We start from the raw sequence: 19,802 nt of genomic DNA on the forward strand, positions 1-19,802 counted from the left end.
AAGATATTGGGTAAAAGGAACTGAGGTAAACTGGTCCATTGTAATTCCTTATTATTATACAGAAACCCTATTGATGTGGTAGTGAGGTGTGGGGGAGGGAAGCATTCTATATGCTATGATTAAGTCTCAGTCTTTTCGTGAGCCCAGGTCCCTGGGCTATGATCTTCACAAATGCTTCTCAGTTGCTTTTTCCCCCCTTTAGGTGATATAAGAAAGCTAGAGGGGGCTGGAGTTAGGCAATTTCCTTCCCTCAAGTCAGACTTTGGGAACAGTTGGTTATTGCCCTTTCCCCACTTGATTAGACTCTGGTAAAATAGTCATGAGTGCAGCCTTTTGTTAAGGGAAACAAATTGCTATGGGCTTATTGTAAAATGGTTATTTTTCCCTTCTTTCTGGAAGCAAGGATGGAATTTTTCTGTGATCTTTCCCCTAAGATCCTGGTGGGGCTCCTGGTGGGGCTCCTGGTGGTGAAACTCACCAACGTGTTTGGCCACTCCCACCCCACGCTCAGGCCTCCTGGAGTTGTGTTTATCTTTCAAGCTAGTTCATGCTCAGTCTCCAGCAATTAGTCAATTAGCCTTGAAGTGTTCCTATCAGATACTGGCTTTAGAGCGGGTTGCTGAGCAGTTTCTGTGCCAGGTAAGCTTTGGTTTTCTGTGTCTGCTTGTGGCTCTAGTTTTCAGGGTGGTTATCTGTCCAGTGACCTCCCGTGGATCTAAGAATAGTTGTTGATATTCAGTCTTTCGCCTTTTTCTTGTGAGAATGGGAGTGACAACTTCCAAGCTTCTACGTGTTAGACTAGAACCCAAAGGTCTAGAACCCAAAGGTCTTAAAAAAGCATTATTTTTAATTGCTGAATAGTATTTCATCATGTGGATGTATGTCTAACTCTTGACAAAATTTTCTTTTGAAAGAAGAAAAGATCTTTTAGTTTAGTCAGAGACCCAAGTATAAATATCACAGAATTTTTTGCTTTTTTACCCTGGGAATTCATTTTATTTTACATGTTTGTAAGTCTATTTATTAACTTAGGCTTTTTAGATTCTTCTTATTAAGTCTTCCCTTCCATACCTTCAGGAGTAAATATGAAGTATTTGATGGTAATCATTTTGGAGGCTTTCCATTTAAAATTTTTACATGAATCTAAAAGCAAAATTTAGTCATTTCTTCTACAAGGAAACTATCTTTATTTTGGGTTATCTTCAAGAAGGCACAGTTCATTAACTAAATAAATTAATGAGCATTTGAACTTTTATTTCACTTTTAGTTATTAAGCTTCTTAGTAAGGATTGCCTTAAATTCTGCTAATCCCCCAGGTGTGGGTCCTTATCACTGAAAACCTGGAACTGGGTAGCAGGGTAGGTTGCTTGCTTTAATCTGCTTGTGTGTTCTCAGGAAAGCAGCACTTCACTTTTCCCGCTCTAATGGAGTAGTCAGGGTCATTTCATCATAGGTGAAATATGAAATGACACTCTGCAGCTCATCATACTCTAACTTAAAACTTAAAAAAAAAAGCTGTATCTATTGGCTGTAGTTTATAAATATCAAAATGGTTAGGCCATTCATTATGGCTGTTATCTTGCTCTCTCTACATCCCCAGCTCGACCAGTCCCTGGTCACTCACATGACTAGCCAATTCTTTTCATTATAGGGCTCAACTATTCCCTGGTAATTGATGAGCCCACCTGACCTCAATTTCTCCCAGAATGGTAGTCTCCTTCTCTCCCAAGGAGTGGAGCCTGCTGCCATGTCCTCTCCACCATCTGCTGCACCTGGTAGGGTGTGGCTCCAGCACACTTTTAAGCTCTCCCCGTCCAATAAGCCATTGATGTTTCTGTTGTTGTCTCTGGGCTCTTTCTTCAGTCTCAAGGCTGGCCCACTATAAGGTTTGTAGGCCTGCAAGGTGCAGCCAACACTTTATATTGTATTTTGTAGTATTTTTGAGGTTTTTGATGTTTGGTCAGTGTAATAGATTTAGGAATGGTTTTCTATCAACCTTGAGATAGTAACACACTGTGTTGGACCTGAGCATATGAATATAGTAATAAACAGTTCAGATGTTTGTCTTCTTTCCCCTATGGCAGGGGTCCCCAATATTGGTCCAAGGCCTGTTAGGAACAGGGTTACCCAGCAGGAGGTGAGCCGTGGGTGAGCAAGTGAAGTTTCGCCTGCTGCTCCCCATCTCTCCCCATTGCATGCATAACCACCTGAGCCATCCACCATCCCATCCTTAGAAAACTTGTCTTCCACAAAACCTGTCCCTGGTGCCAAAAAGGTTGGGGACCACTGCCCTATGGAACCATTAAACTATTAGGAGGGCAGAGAATGCCTTAATATCAACAGTCTTGATTTTGCTTGTATAAATATGGTTAGGTGGATAAGGCCTTAGAAAATCAGCCCCCCATGAAATCTGCATTCAGAGTCCTGACTTTTGACCTTGATGCTTATTCTGAAACTCACTTGGACTAGGGGTTGTTTATTTTTTATCCTCCTAATGTACTTTATTTTTCCATTTTTGGACTGTATCTAACGTTGACATTTAATGAAAGACATCTGTGTAGATTTTTCATTTGGTTAAAGGAAGGAATGTAAAAACATGAAAGAAAAAAAATCAGTAATGTATTTCAGTTTTCCAGTGTTTTTGCAAATTCTGTAGACATTTTAAAACAATGCTGTCCAGTCGACTTTCTGCAGTGATGGCACTGTTCTTTTGTGCTATTCAGTATGATAGTCACTAGCCATATATGGGTATTGAGCCTTTGAAATGTGGCTAACATTTTTAAAGTACAGATTTTTAAATTTTATGTAATTTTAATTAAACTTAAGTAGGCACTCTTGGCTAGTGGCTACCATTTTGGGTAGCACAGACTTAGACTTTTGTTTATTGATTGGTTGGTTTTCTTAATGTCTATAAAATTGGTTGTGTGTGCCTTGCTGCAGGAAAAGTTTAAGGACAAGTCTTTCATCCAAAGAAAGCTATCCAAAAGAGAAATTGGCACAAAAACTATAGACTTGGTTATATATAGAACCTGAAAGAATTGTCTAAGAGATAGTTTAAAGCATAATAAATTTGGTACACGGATTAAATGGACTTCTTCCCAGAACAGTGGAACAGCAGTCTAGGAATTGAAAACAGTGTCTGCTAACAGGAGGGAGAGAGAGGGGGCCAGTAGGGAGAGAGAGAGAGGAAGGGAGGATATGGATGAATGTAGGAGTTATTTGTTGAAATTTTAGACATTCTAAATGAGATATTATTACTGCACTGGCTTTCTAATACAGTAGGGGAAAAAACTAATCTGCTTTCTATAGTGAATACTCATGAGTTACAGTTAAATAAACAGTGCTCTGCAAAATCTGCTTATTCCTCCATGACAATTAACTTTCAGATTAAAGATGGAAAGACCTAAAAGTAGAAAATAAAAAGTTAAATTTACAGATTTGGATACTACTGAAAGTGTTACATAATTCAGATCCTTTATGATAAACTCAAGGATTTTTCCAATTATTGGTGGTCCTAAAATATAATTTGAAATTAAAGAATCTACTTTCCTATAGTATAGTCCGGTGTAAGGGGATCTCCACCCTCGTGAGAAGGTGGCAAATTGTGATGCTGGGAGAGGAGGTCAAGCAGCAGTGCCTGGGTGATGTGTAAGGAGTAAAACCTCATCTAGGTGGGCAGTAATATTTTTTTTTCTCCAAAGCTTTATTTCTCTCTTACTTTCTTTCCTTCAGCATTTATTTTTCTCTGATTACATTTCTCTTGCTTTTTATCTATCCCAAAGGATTATCATCCAGTTCTATGGGCATAGTAACATATTTAAATGCTTTGACCAGTTAAACCCAAGCAAAACAAAACGCAAAGCCCCATCTTACCTCAGTCAATCTGTTAATATATTTCGTTTCACCTTTATCTACTTCTTAGCATTTCTAAAGCAACTGTGCAGCTGTTTACTTCCTTGGAGAGAAAAAACAGATTGCCCACAATCTGCCAGATTTCAGTGTTGTGGTCTGGGTGTGACATTTCTTTATATAATGATTCCAGGAGAACATACTTACTATATTTACAGTTTAAAATGTAGGAGCACCACAACAGTAACATAGAAGGAAGTTGCAAGTTTTAGATAATGAGATGCTTAGCCAGGTTTGGACAGACTGCACTGGAAACTAATTCCTAAAACCCATGTGGGTGGATGGAATTTTGGCCGGGTCAGTGGCACTTGGGAGGATTAAGATAGGAGGAAGTGTTGAATTCCAGAGGTGGGACATGGCAGTATTAGAAAAATATTTCTGTTGCATCATTTGATGTGCTGGGGACAGAATAGTAAAAGGGCTTAACAGCAAGAATCCTTAATCTCACACCTCACTTTATTTATTTATTTTTAACACTTTTATTGGAGTATAATTGCTTTACAAAGGTGTCTTAGTTTCTGTTTTATAACAAAGTGAATCAGCTATACATACACATATATCCCCATATCTCCTCCCTCTTGTGTCTCCCTCCCATCCTCCCTATCCCACCCCTATAGGTGGTCACAAAGCACCGAGCTGATCTCCCTGTGCTATGCAACTGCTTCCTGCTAGGTATCTATTTTACATCTGGTGGTGTATATATGTCCATGCCACTCTCTCACTTCGTCCCAACTTACGCTTCGCCCTCCCCATGTCCTCAAGTCCATTCTCTACATCTGTGTCTTTATTCCTGTCCTGCCCCTAGGTTCTTCAGAACCTTTTTTTCTTTTTTTTTAGATTCCATATATATGCGTTAGCATATGGTATTTGTTTTTCTCTTTCTGACTTACTTCACTCTGTATGACAGACTCTAGGTCTATCCACCTCACCACAAATAACTCAATTTCGTTTCTTTTTATGGCTGAGTAATATTCCATTGTATATATGTGCCACATCTTCCTTATCCATTCATCTGTCGATGGACACGTAGGTTGCTTCCATGTCCTGGCTATTGTAAATAGAGCCTCAATGAACATTCTGGTATATGACTCTTTTTGAATTATTGTTTTCTCAGGATATATGCCCAGGAGTGGGATTGCTGGGTCATATGGTAGCTCTATTTTTATTTTTTCAAGGAACCTCCATACTGTCCCCCATAGTGGCTGTATCAATTTACATACCCACCAACAGTGCAAGAGTGTTCCCTTTTCTCCACACTGTACATTTTTTGATGATGGCCATTCTGATTGGTGTGAGGTGATACCTCATTGTACTTTTTTTTTTTTGCTGTACGTGGGCCTCTCACTGTTGTGGCCTCTCCCGTTGCGGCTCCGGATGCACAGGCTCAGCGGCCATGGCTCATGGGCCCAGCCGCTCTGCAGCATGTGGGATCCTCCCAGACCGGGGCACGAACCCGCGTCCCCTGCATCGGCAGGCAGACTCGCAACCACTGCGCCACCAGGGAAGCCCCCTCATTGTACTTTTGATTTGCATTTCTCTAATGATTAGTGATGTTGAGCATACTTTCATGTGTTTGTTGGCAATCTGTATATCTTCTTTGGAGAAATGTCTGTTTAGGTCTTCTGCCCATTTATGGATTGGGTTGGTGCTTTTTTTGATATTGAGCTGCATGAGCTGCTTGTATATTTTGGAGACTAATCCTTTGTCAGTTGCTTCATTTGCAAATATTTCTCCCATTCTGAGGGTTGTCTTTTCGTCTTGTTTATGTTTTTCTTTGCTGTGCAAAAGCTTTTAGGTTTCATTAGGTCCCATTTGTTTATTTTTGTTTTTATTTCCATTTCTCTAGGAGGTGGGTCAAAAGGGATCTTGCTGTAATTTATGTCATAGAATGTTCTTCCTCTGTTTTCCTCTAAGAGTTTTATAGTGCCTGGCCTTACATTTAGGTCTTTAATCCATTTTGAGTTTATTTTTGTGTATGGGGTTAGGGAGTATTCTAATTTCATTCTTTTACATGTAGCTGTCCAGTTTTCCCAGCGACAGTTATTGAAGAGGCTGCCTTTCTCCATTGTATATTCTTGCCTCCTTTATCAATGGTAAGGTGACCATATATGAGTGGGTTTATCTCTGGGCTTTCTATCCTGTTTCATTGGTCTATATATCTGTTTTTATTCCAGAACCATACTGTCTTGATTACTGTAGCTTTGTAGTATAGGCTGAAGTGTGGGAGGCTGATTCCTCCAGCTCCGTTTTTCTTTCTCAAGATTGCTTTGGCTATTTGGGGTCTTTTCTTTTCACATACAAATTGTGAAGTTTTTTGTTCTAGTTCTGTGAAAAATGCCATTGGTAGTTTGATAGTGATTGCATTGAATGTGTAGATTGCTTTGGGTACTAGAGTCATTTTCACAATGTTGATTTTTCCAATCCAAGAACATGGTATATCTCTCCATCTGTTTGTATCATCCTTAATTTCTTTCATCAGTGTCTTATAATTTTCTGCATACAGGTCTTTTGTTTCCTTAGGTAGGTTTATTCCTAGGTATTTGATTCTTTTTGTTGCAGTGGTAAATGGGAGTGTTTCCTTAATTTATCTTTCAGATTTTTCATCATTAGTGTATAAGAATACAAGAGATTTCTGTGCATTAATTTTGTATCCTGCAACTTTACCAAATTCATTGATTAGCTCTAGTAGTTTTCTGGTAGCATCTTTAGGATTCTCTGTGTGTAGTATCATATCATCTGCAATCCGTGACAGGTTTACTTCTTCTTTTCCGATTTGGATTCTTTAATTTCTTTTTCTTCTCTGATTGCTGTGGCTAAAACTTCCAAAACTATGTTGAATAATATTGGTTAGGGTGAACTACCTTGTCTTGTTTCTGATCTTAGTGGAAATAGTTTCAGTGTTTCACCATTGAGAACAATGTTGGCTGTGGGTTTGTCATATATGGCCTTTATTATATTGAGGTAATTTCCCTCTATGCCTACTTTATGGAGGGTTTTTATCATAGCTTGGTGTTGAATTTTTTTTTTTTTTTTTTTTTTAATTATCAGTTTATCAGTCTCCCATCAGATTGGGGATTCCTTCAAGGAGAGACTATCTTGTTCACTTTGTCTTGACATAGGTACCAAATTATTTGACAAATGAGTAACAAACACTTCAAATGGCATGCATTTATCCATAATTATTTAGTATTAACCTACAAATATTCTGTAATCCGATTTTAAATCCTCAAATTTATACCAAGGCTTTCATTTAGCTTATGCTAATTTTTAAAATGTGTAGCTTTGAGGCATTTTATTATAAAAAGCTGGTACTCATACATAAATGAATTGGAACTTAAAATTCATCATACATTTACTTCATTTTTTAGCTTGACCTTCTAGTAAATCTTTAGCTTCATTGATTTTGGCTGCTATATAAGGAGATCCTCCCTTGTCTGGGTGATTTAAAAGCATAATTCGTCGATGAGCATCTCTTATTTTTCCCTTATTGGCAGTAGGGCTTACACCTAGTATTAATGCTGCTTCCCGTTTTGTCATTTTGGGTTCAAACCCACCTCTGTAATAGCCACCACTGAAGGCAGATTTTGGTAGACTTTGAAAAACTTGTTTTACTTGAGGCTCCATATGCTTCATGGCTTGCAAAGCGTAACGGCCTGCAAATCCTGCAGCAGCAATGGTCAGTCCAACTGCTACCACTGTACTGGCCTCCGAGCCCCATGGACGGCAGGCACAAAGGCCCGAGAGGGGTGAGACAACAGCTCTGTGTCCTAGAGGGTGACTCTCCGGGGCGCTACACCCCCAGCTCTGAGTCGTATTAGGGAGACATCTGCAGCTCCTCTCCTCCCAAACCTTGAGCAGAGGTTAAGGCCTGGGCCTGAGATCGCCCAAGAGGCCGGAAGGCGGAACTCACCATGGTTCCCGCTCGGCTCCTCTGCTTCCACCGGGAGCGCGGTACATCCCTCCCTACCAACTCTACGCCTCTATAGTGGTGTTGAATTTTGTCAAAAGCTTTTTCTGCATCTATGGAGATGATCATATGGTTTTTCTCCTTCAGTTTGTTAGTATGGTTTATCACATTGATTGATTTGCATATATTGAAGAATCCTTGCATTTCTGGGATAAACTCCACTTGATCATGGTGTATGATTTTTTTTTTTTTTTTTTTTGCCGTACGCGGGCCTCTCACTGCTGTGGCCTCTCCTGCCACGGAGCACAGGCTCCAGATGCGCAGGCTCAGCGGCCATGCCCCACGGGCCCAGCCACTCCGCGGCACGTGGGATCCTCCTGGACTGGGGCACGAACCTGCGTCCCCTGCATTGGCAGGCGGACTCTCAACCACTGCGCCACCAGGGAAGCCCTGTATGATCTTTTGAATGTGCTGTTGGATTCTGTTTGCTAGTATTTTGTTGAGGATTTTTGCATCTATGTTCATCAGTGATATTGGCCTGCAGTTTTCTTTCTTTGTGACATCTTTGTCTGGTTTTGGTATCACGGTGATGGTGCCCTCGTAGAATTAGTTTGGCAGTGTTCCTCTTCCTGCTATATTCTGGAAGAGGTTGAGAAGGATAGGTATGAGTTCTTCTCTAAATGTTTGATAGAATTCGCCTATGAAGCCATCTGGTCCTGGGCTTTTGTTTCTTGGAAGATTTTTTCATCACAGTCTCAATTTCAGTGCTTGTGATTGGTCTGTTTATATTTTCTATTTCTTCCTAGTTCAGTCTCGGAAGGTTGTACTTTAGTAAGGATGTGTCCATTTCTTCCAGGTTGTCCATTTTATTGGCATAGTGTTGCTGGTAGTAATCTCTCATGATCCTTTGTATTTCTGCAGTGTCAATTGTTACTTCTCCTTTTTCATTTCTAATTCTATTGATTTGAGTCTTCCCCCTTTTTTTCTTGATGAGTCTGGCTAATGGTTTATCGACTTTTTAATCTTCTCAAATAAGAAATTTTATTGATCTTTGCTATTGTTTCCTTCATTTCGTTTTCATTTTTTCCTGATCTGATCTTTATGATTTCTTTCCTTCTGCCAACTTTGGGGTTTTTTTATTCTTCTTTCTCTAATTGCTTTAGGTGTAAATTTATGTTGTTTATGTGAGATGTTTCTTGTTTCTTGATGTAGGATTGTATTGCTATAAACTTCCCTCTTAGAACTGCTTTTGCTGCATCCTGTAGATTTGGGGACATCATGTTTTCATTGTCATTTGTTGCTAGGTATTTTTTGACATCCTCTTTGATTTCTTCAGTTACCTCTTGGTTATTTAGTAGTGTATTGTTTAGCCTCCATGTGTTTGTATTTTTCCCAGATTTTTTCCTGTAATTGATATCTAGTCTCTTAGCATTGTGGTCGGAAAAGATACTTGATATGATTTCAATTTTATTAAATTTACCAAGACTTGATTTGTGACCCAAGATATGATCTATCCTGGAGAATGTTCCATGAGTACTTGAGAAGAAAGTGTATTCCGTTGTTTTTCGATGGAGTGTCCTATAAATATCAATTAAGTCCATCTTATTTAACTTATCATTTAAAGCTTGTGTTTCCTTATTTATTTTCATTTTGGATGATCTGTCCATTGGTGAAAGTGGGGTGTTAAAGTCCCCTCCTCTGATTGTGTTACTGTCGCTTTCCCCTTTTATGACTGTTAGCATTTGCCTTATGTATTGAGGTGCTCCTATGTTGGGTGCATAAATATATCTTCTTCTGAGATTGATCCCTTGATCTTTATGTAGTGTTCTTCTTTGTCTCTTGTAATAGTCTTTATTTTAAAGTTGATTTTGTCTGATATGAGAATTGCTACTCCAGTTTTCTTTTGGTTTCCATTTGCATGAAATATGTTTTTCCATCCCCTCACTTTCAGTTTGTATTTGTCCCTGTGTCTGAAGTGTGTCTCTTGTAGACAGCATTTATATTGGTCTTGTTTTTGTATCCATTCAGCCAGTCTATGTCTTTTGGTTGGAGCATTTAACCATTTATATTTAAGGTAGTTATCAGTATGTGTGTTCCTATTACAATTTTCTTCATTGTTTTGGGTTTGTTATTGTAGGGCTTTTCCTCCTCTTGTGTTTCCTGCTTAGAGAAGTTCCTTTAGCATTTCTTGTAAAGCTGGTTCGGTGGTCTGAGTTCTCTTAGCTTTTGCTTGTCTGTAAAGGTTTCAATTTCTCCATCGAATCTGAATGAGATCCTTGCTGGATAGAGTAATCTTGGTTGTAGGTTTTTCCCTTTCATCACTTTCAATATGTCCTGCCACTCCCTTCTTGCTTGCAGAGTTTCTGCTGAACAATCAGCTGTTAACCTTATGGGGATTCCCTTGAATGTTATTTGTTGTTTTTCCCTTGCTGCTTTTAATATTTTTTCTTTGTATTTAATTTCTGGTAGTTTGATTAATATGTGTCTTGGCATGTTTCTCCTTGGATTTATCCTGTATTGGGCCCTCTCGCCTTCCTGGACTTGATTGACTATTCCCTTCCCCATATTAGGCAGGTTTTCAACTATAATCTCTTCAAATGTTTTCTCAGTCCCTTTCTTTTTCTCTTCTTCTTCTGGGACCCCATAATTCAAATGTTGGTGCATTTAATATTGCCCCAGAGGTCTCTGAGACTGTTCTCAATTCTTTTCATTCTTTTTTCTGTATTCTGCTTTGTGGAAATAGTTATTTCCACTATTTTATCCTCTGGGTCACTTATCCCTTCTTTTGTCTCAGTTATTCTGCTATTAATTCCTTCTAGAGAATTTTCAGTTTCATTTCTTGTCACACCTCACACACACACACACACACACACACACACACACACACAAATGTCCAAAAGAGCTTTGGGAAGGTGCTTGAGTGTTCCCAGTGGCTAGTTTAGCCATGCCAACAGCAGCAACAACAAACACCATGTCTCTGATGCCTCCCTCGTCCCAGTTTATAGAGAAGTGGTAACGTTTCTATGCTGCAGACGTGCCCTTCACATGTGGTCACTTTGCCCGCTGGTCATCTTACTTTAGCATTTGGTCAATAAGAAATTCTGCCCTGGTTCTTCCTTTTGAGTTCTGGCTGTTTTCTCATATTTTCCCTTCTGAAAACTCCTGTTGCTGTCGTGAACTGGGCAACAAAAACTCCAAAGCCCTGATCTTAAGGAATCTTCCTGCAGATCTATCTATGACAAGCGTGGTACTGTGGTGGGTGTGTTGGAAAGGCACACTTCATCACTTTCTGTGATGTCTTTGTAGAATATATTAATATCCATAGAATATAATTAGAGCACATTTTAGGTGTAAAATTAGACGTTATAGTGTGTGTTTCTGAATAAACTTCAAAGACACCAGAAGTATATAAAGAAATCTGAAATTCCATATTCAGCAATATGGTAGTTTTGATATCCTGATAACATTTTACCAAACACCTGGAGGAGCTGGATGAAATGGAAATGTATAGCTGGATGTCCAAGAAAGGGAAATCTCCACATGCAAAAAAAAAAAAAAAATTCGTAGGAATGCAGGTAAGAAACTGGCTCTCATGCTTCAGCTATTCTGAGGACAGCTTCTAATCTTGGTAACCAAGAGGCTTAATGTTTTTAGGTTCTTTTTTTTTTTAAGGGAAAACCGCAGTAAAGAATACAATATATATTAGAACACTATACATTGTCACACACACACACCACTGAGCAGCAGCTCTTGTAGCAATGTACAGAGTTCTTACTAAGGATCAATGCTAATGTACTCTTTGTTCTGTTGTATTCCATTCTGTTTTATTATAAAATGCTGCTCATCATGGTGGTTCTCAATCTTGGCTGTCCATTCAGGTCACCTGGGAGCTATAACAATATACGTTGCTGGCTCCCACCCTCTGTGATTCTGATTTAATTGGTCCTGGTTTGTGGCCTGGGAGTCAGGGTTTTAAAAGCTCCCTGGGTGATTCTAACACGTAGTCAAGGTTGAGAACCACAGCACTAAACTGATTTCACTATCTACTAATAGGGCTTGACAGTGGTTTGAAACACACTGATCTAAGGGGATATACCTTTAATGAAATAGTAGACTGAATAGAAAATCTCCCACTACAGAAGGAAACCAAACAAACAGGAAACATACAATCTCCCAGCCTGGGTGGTATGGTGGGGTCCAAAGTGGTCTCCCTTGAAGAATTTATAACCACTGGCTAATCATACATGCATTTAAATTTACACTACTGCCCGTTGAGAGACCAACATTTTAAATCCCTGGTATGTGACACTCTGAGTCACCTGGCAGAGCAGATGCAAATCTCTCCAGAGGGGCACACCTCAACCCAGGTCCAGCAGGAGGTCTTTCCTGACCTAAGATGTACACCTTTCCCCACCCCATTCTCAATCATCCAAGGCTGCCAAATGCATAAAGATACAAACCACCAAGAGAGAAAGCAGAAATAACAAACAGAAAAATTGAACACTAGGCCCCTCAAAACTTCAGATATGCAGAATAAGAAATAAATATGTCTAAATTGATTGAAGAAAGATATAAGCATAAAGCAGAAGTACACTGTCATAAAGACTGGGGGAAACTTTAAAAGTACCAAGCAGGAATCTCAGTGGTTAAGTAGCAGATTAGACACAGCTATCTCAGAGAATTAGTAAACCGGAAGATAGAGCTAAAGAAATATTTCTTGAATGGTGTATATTCTTTATGTCTAGAATTAGATAGAAAATATGAAAGAAATTAAGAGACACATGGGTACAGTGAGAACATACAAGTACCTCAGATTAGACTTCCAGAAGAAGAAAATAATGAAAATGGTGGTGTGGCTTAGAATTTTTAAAAACTGATGAGACATGAATCCTCAGATTCAGGAAGCCAAATAAATGACAAAAGGGTAAAGAAAAACAAATATATATGTAGACATATTGTAGCAAATTTTAGAACATCAAGTAAAAGATCTTAAAAGGAATCAGAAAAAGAAAAGAGACTTGTCACAGTGATTACTACCCCTATTTAGGTAGACATCCCAACTTCCAAAAGACAGAAGCTGAAATACAGTGGCATGTCTGCGAAGTGTTGCAAGAAGGTAATCTTCTTGACAACTTAGAATTTTATAGCTACCTAAATTCCATTTAAAAACAAGGTCAAAGTAAAGGCATTATTAGATAATCACAAAGTAAGGGTATTTACCACCGATGGATCCTCCCTAAAGGGACTTCTAAAGGATGTCCTTCAGAAAGAAGGTTTAGATTTAAGTTCTACAGCCCATGTAGCACTTGGGGGAAGAGGGTTATTGAACTTAAAGTCTAAATTTCTTGTTGGAAGTTGTAAAGATAACCAGTAAAAGAAAACTAGAATGCATATAAGACCCAAGCAAATGGAGGATAGAAAAATGTGTGGTATGGAGGAAGCATTTAACAAATAGGGCAACTAGAAATTCACAATAGTATGATAGAAACAAACCCACAGATACTAGTAATTGCAGTAAATGAGATTATTATTGTTCTTTTAAATTCTACCTATGTAAAGTTGACAGATATATCTAAAGTACATAAACAGGTTGAAAATAAAAGACTGGGAAAAGATACATCAGGCAAACACTAATCAAAAGAAGGTTGGTATAGCTTTGTTAATACCAAATAAAATTAGTCTTTAAAGCAAAAACTTTATTAGGAGTGAAAAAGATCATTACATAACATAAAGGTACAGTTCACCAGAAAGATTTAAGAATTCTAAACTTGTCTGTGTATGTCTAATTATATAACTTCAAAAATACATAAAATAATGAATAAATCCTAAGCAGAAGTTTACACATGTACCATCACAGAGGGAGACTAATACACCTCAGCTTTTAATAGGTCATGCAGACCAAAAGTTAGTAAGAATATAAATGACTTATACATGATTTGAATAACAATTAATAACCCCGATCTTATAAACATATATTCAGCCCTGTACCCAGCAATTAGTGAATATACATTGTTTCTAATTTTCATAAACTTTTTCAGTAATTGACCAGATGTGATATGAGAAATGTCTTAGTAGATTTCCTAGAATTAGCATCATTGTATAGTCTGTGTTTCAGGACAATAATGCAGAGAAGTTAGAAATCAAAATTCTAAACATAACTAAATTTAAACCAAAAACATCCCACTTTAGCCTTCCTGCTTCCTAGCAATAACTGCTATTTCCATAGCAAAAACTCCATGATAATAATAGGTTTGTATTCTTCCAAACTGTATATCAGTATAGACTTTTTAAATAGATAATTCTTATGATTACAACATCCTGTTTGTCTTTTAACTCAGCAGACTATCACAGATAGGCTTCCATGGAAGTACCTACAGGTGTCCTTCTTTAATAGATTACTGATATAACTTTCTATCTAAAACAAAAGCTTCATAAAAGAGGCGCATGACCTTGGGTGGACTCTCTTTGCTCCCAGTGAACTATTATCTAACAGCCTGTCCTTCCAAAATTCAACTGAGAAAAAATCAAAACTGTCAGCGAGTAGCAAAAAATATAGGTTTTAAAGCTGAAGTGTGCTTTACTCATAGAAAAAATAATTGGCAGTCTCAATGAGAGATTTTTGCCTTTCGTTAGACACTATTTTAGCACAGCTTGGAATCCCGTTTCTCCAATAGCTGCAAATTAGAAAGGGAAGGACACTGCTGAAGTGGGATAACAGCAGTTAGTGACAACCTGTCTGCATGGGAATAGGACAAACAAAGCAATGAGAAAGCTACTACATTAGACACCACAGTCTAATGCTTTTTCATTTGGGGACAAGCATCACTCCTCAGTGCAGTGTCACTATCACAGCAGAACAAATACCTAGAGTCAACTAGAGAGAGAGACAAGTTTTTTTCATGAGTCAAAAAGGAATTCCTGTGTAGTCAAGTCAGGAGGACTGGGACGTTTAAGTAGTGAATTTTAGAAAAAAATATGTAAGCAGTCAAGATGATTTGATGCAGAAAGTTAGCTGGTTATTTGGCATTTAATGATCAGAAATTCCCCTATGTGGGCTTTGGCAAGACTCTGCATCAACCTGGACTACTGCTTCCTGGGATTCAGTGGCTGCATCTGTGCTTCTCAGCTGAGGTAGATTCTCCTCCTTCCTGCCGTCATTCAGCAACACCCTCCTTGAGTGCCTTCTGGAACAGGCCTTGCCAGATGCTGTCACAGCTGATGGATGCAATTAAAGAAAACTTGGACCAAGGACCCAACTCGAGGGCTCACAGTCTAGGAGAAGAGCGGGAGGATGTGCCGCACCAACAACAATCTAAATTAGAAAGGGACACATGCCCAAGAAAGGGACAGAAAATGCTATGATAGTATGAAAGTGTCATTTGAACAGGACCTTAAGAATATGTAACAGTTGTGAACCAAGGGATTGATGTGCGACAGATTGAAGAGAGAATACACACGTTAGTTGTTCTGTTTGGGAACACAGTGTGTAGTCAGAAGGGCAGTTTGGAGACTCATTTAGTGGACCCCAAATGCCAGCATAAGAGATTTTTAAAGTGTTTTCAAGAAAAGAATGACTGATTATTTAAATGCCCGAGCACATGGGGGTCTTTAATATAGTACCAACAGTCAATTTAACATGTTTCTGCTTCAGTGGAAGTCTTGTAGGTTATTTTCGGCATTTGGTCACCTAATGTTCATTGTTCTCATGGAGAAAGAACTTTAAACTCATTATGAGCTGCTTCATGGGGACTACGTAAGGAATGTCTTGCTTCCTGAGTCTACATTGGTTTGAAGAGTTAAAAAAGAACATGAACACAAGGATCTCAAATTATCCATTGCATAAAATTTTTAATTTCTTATGAATAAGTGGATTTTACTAAAATTATTTTTCTGCCCTCACGGGCTCTCAGGAAAGCAATTTAATGAAGGGTACTGATTTTAGAAGCTTTTAAAATTTTTGTAGTAGAAATAATCTGTGAAGACCTGTGAAATAAGTCCATGGGTAGCAAGTCTTGAAACCTGGATGCCAGTTGGCAAAGCTCAGATTTACTTAAGAGGGGAAGCCTGAGTGTGTGGTTGGAAGTAAGAAGACCTGGGTTCTAACTCCTGTCTGATGATCATTACTTTTCTCACCTTGGACAGTCAGTTCACATGTCTAGGCCTGTTTCTTTAGCTATTATTGAGATGGTTGAACTGGATGGCTTGTTAGATCCATTTATCAGTTCATAAGTGTAGGAAAGTAAGACAATAAATAAGTAGAGAAAAAACTTCAGAAAGAAGAAATTTAAGTTTTAGTCATTAGTGTATTCCAATTTTCTCTAAACTGAAAGTAACAGAGAGGGGATTAGTTTCTTAATTTAATTATTAAAAAAATTTTATTGAAATAAAGTTCATTTACAATGTTGTGTTAGTTTCAGATGCACAGCAAAGTAATTCAGTTATACATATATAGATATATATTCTTTTTTTATATTTTCTTCCATTATAGTTATTACAAGATATTGAGTATCGTTCTCTGTGCTATACAGTAGGTCCTTGTTTATTTTATATATAGTAGTGTGTATATGTCAATCCCAAACTCCTAAGTCTAAGTTATTTCTCCATCTTTTCTTTTTTTAAAAAACTTCATTTTTTGGCTGCGCACGCGGCTTGTGGGAGATCTTAGTTCCCCGACCAGGGATTGAACCTGCTCCCTCAGTAGTAAAAGCGCAGAGTCCCAACCATTGTACTGCCAAGGGCACATCCTGTTTTATTTAATAAGTGTTTTGTTGATTGCCACTTAAAATCAGGTGACTGCGTTACTTACCAGCCTTATCAACTAGTTCACTTTCTTCAGAGGCCTTTGTTACCTTTTGTCCTGTGGATTTTGTAATCAGACCCTTTGGAGCTAAGCTGTATTTCCATTTATCTGTGGCATACATACATGGTAATAACTTGGGGTATTTAATACAGCAACAACAGTTGTTTTGAAATTGTCTTCTGTTGCAGTACATAATCTATAAGCTATTTCCAGCATTTTGTCACTTAATCTTCATTTTTCACAAACGGAAAGAATTTTAGAATCATTAGGTGCTGCTTCATTGGGATTATGTAAGAAATATCTTTCTTCTAGAGTCAAAATTGAACTGAAGAGTTAAGAAAAGAACAAAAACACAAGAATCACAAATTAATATATAGTATCCTACACGTTAAGGAATTTGTCATTTTATCTTGGGAAAAGGGATTAATAACAATTTTAATTAATTTGATCGGTTTAGAATCATTGAACCAAAACTAATAAAAATCAGATTTTCTTTGCATTCACTAAATTTCATTAATTTGTTAATGTTGAGACTCATAAGCAACCAGCAAATTGCCACATATTACAACACAAAACAATACAAACTAGAAGTGAGAACATGGGGATAAATATTCTCAGTAATGTATTTATCTTACTATTTGGCTACATGACAAAATGCACCTGTATTAAGTTTGATTTATCCTGCCTTTATGTTCCTATTTAAAGCAAATAACTTCCAAAATTGAAATCTCTTTAGTGATTAAGCATATAGAATTTAAACTTGTTGAAATTTAGTATTCAAACATTTATTGGGCTCCTACTGGAACCAAGTATTGAGCTAGTCAGTGGGATTTAAGAGACTTTCCCTCTTTGGATTCTTAATGACCAGTGGAAGAGGCAAATAAATAACAAAATAAAATTACAGTTTAACACAAATGCTGTGACATCTGTAAGGACTTGTGCCTCAGGGAAGTAAGGGATACTTCTCAGATGGGATGGATGTTGAAGATGGAGAAGTGAGATAAGGACAATTAGAAGCCAAGGGACAAAAGCAGCGGAGTTCGGCATGTAGCTGGTGATGGGAAGAAATGGCAAGAATGGTGGGTTGGACCAAGTTGTATATGGCCTTGGATATTATGCTAAGGAGCTGGGACTTTTCTTTTTAACAGGGAGCCATCCAAGATTATGAGACAAAATAGCATTGTTAGATTTATGTTTTAGAAACATAACTCAGGGAACATAGAGAGGAGGAGGATGCAGAGAGAGAGGCTGGAGACAAGGAGGCTGGGAAAATGTCTATTGCAATTGACTAAGCCTCCATCATCCCAGACCTAGAATACAACAGTGAGAATGGGGAATCTTTCACTTGTTCATTCACTAAAAAAATCTATTGTTTATCTACTATGCATCAGTCACAATACTAACCAGCACTGGGCATGTAGCTTTGAACCAGAAACAGTGTGCACCCCTATGGACAAGTGGTGGGTGGTAAACTGCAGTGCAGGCGCCATGAGTCCATCCAGAAGAGGCTGCCTGACCCACTCTTAGGAGGAAGAGGGGCATAAGTGTTAAGACATGACTTTGTAGACTGGATTCGAAGGACCAGAAGCCAGGCTAAAAGGGGGATTAAGGTATAAGAAGAAAGGACAGCATGTGCAGAGGCCTGGAGGGGTGAGAGCAATGTATATCCCATGAATTGTGAAAGTTCTTCAGCTGGAGTTTAGAATCCAAGTGTGAGACAAGCAGGAATTAAGACCGGAGAGGCTAGGTGAAGAAGAAATGGCTCAGTTTAGGAATGTTTGCAGGTGGATGCCTCAGAACATCACGGTTCCTTGATTGTAGGGATGAGGCATAAAGGTCACCCCCAACTTGTCTGATTCAGGGCAGCTTGGTGTCTGGAGATACCCTTGACAGAGGAGAGGGGTCTGGATGGAGGACAGCAGTGTGCTGCAGAAATGGCACAGATTGGAAGCTGTACTATTTATATGTCTCAGTGCTGACTGACCTGAGCTTCTCCAGAGGCTGGTGTGCACCCCTGCACCCCAAGTGTCATGGTGAACACTGTACTTCTTGTCTCTCCTTGGAGCCAGGGGGATTAGGACACAGACCTGCAGGAAGCCTGCTGCTCCTCTTAGCCAACCCCCAAATAGCCCCTGAAATAGTTTTCTCCCTTGCACCCCACATTGTACTGAGTTCAGTGTGTGTCTTCATTACCTATACATCACATTCTGTTCTTAAGCCACCATATGTCTGTGCTGGTCATTCTCAGAAAACAAAGTTCAGTGGTTCCTGAGCTGAATATATATATATATATATATATTTGTAGGTTTGAAAGATATGCTCTGGACAATATATGAAGTGACACCTGCCAAGTGATTGCAGGATAAGCATGCCTTATATTAATAATGTGTGTATATAAACTGAGAATCATATAATCCTTAATATCCTTAATATAGAAAGGAAAATATCCCACAGTAAACCTTATCTCCATTGACTAACTCAGAAAAAATAAGGTGTAGCAGTTATTCCTGAATTCCTCTTTAATTTTAGAAGTCAACATTTGTATAAAGTGTTCAGCTGACTTTACACCAGTGAGAGACTTTATGAAAATGTTATTTTTAAGTAAAATATACAAGTTCAGAAACAAACATTCATTAAATCAAATGAAGCAAAAGAAAACCGTTGTGGATTGCATGATTCTTCACACTGCTTCTTAACTATTACTATGCAAGCTAAGTAGCTGCAGAAATAGAATATTCACACCATAGAAACATCTGTTTTGAAATAATGTCAATATATATCAAAAGATGCAGAGTAGTAAGAGATCATCTATGCACCCATTCCCATAACTTTTTTTTTCTGTATTGGCTATCAGTATACATACCACTAAACAATATGCAGGATTATCTTGTAAATATATATGGAGCCTGCTTCTGTCATTTTTTCAATAGCATGCCATGTGAGCAGAGTTTGAATACTGACAATGAGAGAAGAACTCTGGTGTTCAGGTTGTCTGATTTGGAAAGTAGTCAACCCAAAAGACACCTGCCCTGATATAATCTTTTTGTGGATTCCTCCTGGGGTACCAGCTGAGTCCCACGGTATGAGCAGGATCATGCAAAGGGACTAAAGTAGGTCTGATAGAAGGAACAGGGGTGCTTTGCCTGCCAGTGGAGACTAGGGGTAATCCTTGACTCCCTGTGGATT

At 38.4% G+C, this 19,802-nt stretch overlaps 2 protein-coding genes across 2 annotated transcripts in view; one reads left to right on the forward strand and one right to left on the reverse strand.

Moving 5' to 3' along the window:
- The window catches only part of KCNN2 (potassium calcium-activated channel subfamily N member 2), a 196,246-nt gene that overhangs the window by 96,828 nt on the left and 79,616 nt on the right, over positions 1-19,802 (forward strand). The gene's annotated exons all lie outside the window — the stretch shown is intronic.
- Positions 6,934-7,891, reverse strand: LOC308615558 (mitochondrial import inner membrane translocase subunit TIM14). Its single transcript, XM_081231102.1, has 2 exons — positions 7,820-7,891; positions 6,934-7,614 (listed from the first exon to the last, which is right to left on the reverse strand). The coding sequence occupies exons 1-2, from the start codon at positions 7,820-7,822 to the stop codon at positions 7,267-7,269; spliced, it is 351 nt and encodes a 116-aa protein (XP_081087228.1). The 5' UTR covers positions 7,823-7,891; the 3' UTR covers positions 6,934-7,266.

Source organism: Mesoplodon bidens, assembly GCF_964165515.1.
Source record: "Mesoplodon bidens genome assembly, chromosome: 4".
Taxonomy (NCBI): domain Eukaryota; kingdom Metazoa; phylum Chordata; class Mammalia; order Artiodactyla; family Ziphiidae; genus Mesoplodon; species Mesoplodon bidens.